Below are 4,343 nucleotides of genomic sequence, written 5' to 3' on the forward strand. Positions count from 1 at the left end.
AATGAGTCGTAAAATGGTGTTAGTTCCTGAAGTCTTATTGAATGAACTTAAAGGAAAATTACCGAAACCTCCCGAATTTCAATCTACTATCAGTTTAGGTCAGGAATTAGAGGACACTACAAGACGTGAAGATTTAACCCCAGAAGAAAAAGTCGCTTTATATGGTCAAGAACTTCATCGCTATAGAAATTATTTAGAACAAGCTAGACAACAACCTACAAAAACTCGATTACCTCAACCATCAGCTCAACCAGCAGCAGCTCCAGAAGCAGGAGCTCCAGCCGCAGCAGCACCAGCAGCAGGAGCAGTTCCACCAGCCCCAGCAGTAGCACCAGTACCCCCATCCCCTGCAGAAGCAGCAGGATCACCAGCAGCCCCAGCTGAGATTGAAGATGAAATTCTTCAAACCATCAATAAAAAAATGAAAAAGAAAGCTGGATTATTATTAAATCATTTAAAGAAAAACCCTAAAGTGTTAACTTGGAATAAAGAAGGTGAAATTAGTTATCGAGGTCAAAAAGTTGCCAATTCTAACATTGTGGATTTAATGGCTGATAGTATGAGATCTCATACTCTGAAAAATCATCCGGTTCCTACAGGATTAGAAGAATTTGCTCAAGCTTTAAAAGAGACCCGTACTCCTCTGGAATACCTGAGTAATGGAAACCTTATAAAAGCCATGCAGAAACATGGAAAAATCAGTACTCCTACAAGTGACGAAAGAGACGATAGGGGATTTTCTTCCTTTTTGGACACTCCAGTAAGTAGTCCTATAGAAGATCCAGGAACCGTCATTAAAAAACCCATTTCAACCCCTGTAGGGACAAGGGTAGGATCCAAATATTCTCCTTTAGCTCGACAGAAATTAAAAACCAAACTCGAAGAAGAAGAAAAGAAATTAGCAAAAATCGAAGAAAATTGGAATACGACCGCTCAATTTAAAACTTTATTACCACAATCTGTGGATTTAACGGATGGTCAATGGGAAGTAGCATTAACCGAAATGATTTATCCTTGTAGTATAGAAAATATAAGTCAGGATGAATCTTATATCGAAGTGTGTATAGTGGAAAAAGTTCCACCTTTTTTTTAAAGGCGTTTCACCATCAGAGAAACTGGATCTCGAGGACCCCGATAAGTACCAGTGGGGACGGTTTCAATTATTGAAAAGTACTCCCATCACTTTTCAACAAACCCAGCTTTTAGTAGATTGGAGTAAAGCTTATTGGTTAAGCGGTACTTATGATCCTAAAGAGAAATTGAATTTGTATCGACTTCGATTTAGACCGGGACCTTATCCCAACCCTACAGCTATCCTGGCAGAAATCAATGAAGGTTTAGTACAGACCATGAAAAAAAAAATCTGGAAAAAGTATCACAAATGGACCGAACAAAAGAAACCCACAGATCAAGGAAGTGTGATGGTGGTGGACAGTGATGACGATGATGTGTATGGACATTTAAAACAGAGCTTAAAGACAGTGATACAAGACCTGAAAGAAGAAGAAGAAAAACCCTCAAAAATTGAGATGAAATTTAATTATCGGAAGGATTTCGATCGAGTGAATTATGTCACTCATTTACGTCAAATTCCCATCTTTGTACGTCTTCCCTTGAGTCAGGCTTATAAATTAGGATTTGATGGTTCTAAATTAGTCTTGGAAAATTGGACAGAAGACATGACCAAATGGATTAACATCAGTTATCTGGCTCCAGACACTGTAGATTTATATCGAAATTTAAAATCCATGTAAGTGTATTGTGATCTGATTCAACCCCAGACCGTAGGATCGAATGCCTTGAAATTATTAAGAGTGGTCCCTTGTCAATTTGAACACAAAGACAATCAATGTAAATGGGAACCCATACGTGCGGAATATCTCCCTTTGAGTAAAAAACATTTGATACCATTGAGATACACATCATGACACCTTTGGGAAAACCCATGCCTTTTTTAAGTGGAAAAACTCTAGTCAAACTTCATTTTAGAAAAGTGTACTGAGATGAGTGTACAGCTTTTTTGTTACATCCTATTGGGAGTCATGATTTGTCTGGTATGCTGTCTATATTGTATTCAGCCCTAAAGGGGTATAAAAGGAAGTCCTCAGAGTGCAGGAAAGTCAGTTTTTAAGAACAGTTATCACCATGCAGTATCATCCAGGAATATTAAGACAGAGAGGACACGGTTGGACTTATCATAAAGGTTTATTAAGACAAAAAGGACACGTGTTTGGTCTTTTAGCTCCGGTGTTAAAATTAGCAGCTCCAGTAGTCAGTAATCTATTAGGTGGAATATTAGGAGGGGGTCAACAGCAACCACCCCTACCCCCACCACCAGCTTATTATTATCCACCCCCAAAAACCTATTAAAGAGGAGAAGGATTTTTACGGATTTACTGAAAACGGGCGCTAAACATGCCTTGACCGCTGCTGCTAGAACGGGGTTAGACGTGTTAGGAAATAAGAGATCTTTAAAAGACGCTATCAAAACTCATGGAATACAAGCCCTGAAAAATACTTCGGGAATGGTGAAACAAAGAATGAATCTAGGAGATAGCAAGAAAAAAAGAAAACAGACAGAAAGAGTTCTGTTGGCTAGAGGAGGTCCTAAGAGAAAAAGAAAAAATCAAGGAGACAATATTCCCAAGAAGAAAACAAGGTCTTTAGATGTCTTTGACTGAGAGACTATAAATAGAGGAGTGTGAGGGAGAAGAGTTTCATTTGTGAAAAATCAATCTTAGTAGACAGACATCATGTTACAGCCCGATTCCTGTGCCTGTGGGATGGACAATTTACAATTGTTCCAAGTACCTCCCACTAATATTGCTTTAGAAGACTCCAAATGGGAAGAATATTACCTTATTTCTAGTACTTTAGATTCAGAGACAGCTCCGATTGAATTTGAAATTAAAGGACAAGGAGATCAATATCTAGATTTATCTCAAACTTATCTTCAAGTGGTATGTCAATTTGTCCAAAATGATGGAAGTGATCTGGCTGGAGATCCTGCTAAAACAGCCCCAGTGAATAATATCTTACATTCCTTGTTTACGGAAATTGATGTCAGTCTCAATGGAAAAATAGTGAGTCCTGGAACCGATACTTATCCTTACAAAGCTTATCTGGAGAAATTACTGTCTTACAAACCCAGAACTTTAGCCACACAAATGAAAGCTTGTAGTCTATGGGAAAAAGATACGGCAGGACATATGGATGAAAGGGGGCTAGCAGCTCTGGGGGTGGCTGCTAATCAGAACTTTGCTGTAGCTCATGATACTTGTATCATTAACAAACCCATCATTCCAGCATACCCAGACAATTCTAAAAACGAAGGATACAGAAAACGTCATCAAGCCATAGATGCTAGTAAGAAAATTACTTTGTTGGATCGTTTACATCTGAGTTTGTTTCAACAAGATCGATTTCTACCGAATGGAGTCGACGTCCGTTTGAGATTTAATCGAGCTAGACCTGATTTCTACATGATGACGGCTCAAGCCAATACGGGAAAAGTCAAAATATTAAGTATGGTCTTGTGGGTGAGAAAAGTGAAACCTTCCCCTACTTTAATGAATCAGATCAATGAAAGTTTGAATACTCACAGAGCCAAATATCCATTAAGAAGAGTCGAAGTCAAAACTTTTACCATACCTACAGGAACTCAATCTAAGATTACCGATCATCTGTTTCAAGGCCAGATGCCAAAAAGGCTCATTTTAGGGTTTGTGGAGAATGCTGCTTTTAATGGAGATAAAACTAAAAATCCCTTTAATTTTCAAAATTTTGGGATTAAAAAATTAGATGTTAGTATCAATGGAGAGACCATGATGACTCGTTGTTTCGAACTAATTTTAATGAAGATTTATATCTGAGATCTTATCTGAGTATGTATCAAGCTTTTGGAAAATTAGGAGAAGATTTGGCACCGGACATTACCTTAAAAGAGTATAAAAACGGATACACTTTATGGGGCTGGGATTTCACTAAAGATCAAGAAGCCCAATCGGATAAATTCCATCTCATAGAAACAGGAAATTTAAGAGTAGAAGTCCAATTTACTAACAACACGGCTACCACTTTAAATTGTGTGGTGTATGCAGAATTTGATAACCTCTTAGAAATTAACAAACAGGGAGAAGTGAGCATTGATTATTAATGGATACAGGACAGTTGAGAGAAGTGTTATCTAGAGAATTAAAGAGTTCGTTTGGTGGAGTGTATCCTTTAGATTTATTACCAGATCAATTAAAATTTGGAGAAATTTGTAGTCAATACAGATCCTCAAGATCAACCTGGAGAACATTGGGTGTGTTTGTATGTAAGCAGTCCAGTGGTAGAATATT

General features: G+C 37.9%; 1 protein-coding gene across 1 annotated transcript; it reads left to right on the forward strand.

Annotated features, from left to right (window-relative positions):
- The first annotated feature begins 2,753 nt into the window (after positions 1-2,753).
- Positions 2,754-3,872, forward strand: LOC133198265 (uncharacterized protein F54H12.2-like). The gene has a single exon (XM_061334383.1). The coding sequence runs from the start codon at positions 2,754-2,756 to the stop codon at positions 3,870-3,872; it is 1,119 nt and encodes a 372-aa protein (XP_061190367.1).
- Positions 3,873-4,343: the final 471 nt, after the last annotated feature.

The sequence above is a fragment of the Saccostrea echinata genome, unplaced genomic scaffold, assembly GCF_033153115.1.
Source record: "Saccostrea echinata isolate AGI-Se365-2 ecotype Australia unplaced genomic scaffold, CSIRO_AGI_Sech_v1 ptg000033l, whole genome shotgun sequence".
NCBI lineage: Eukaryota > Metazoa > Mollusca > Bivalvia > Ostreida > Ostreidae > Saccostrea > Saccostrea echinata.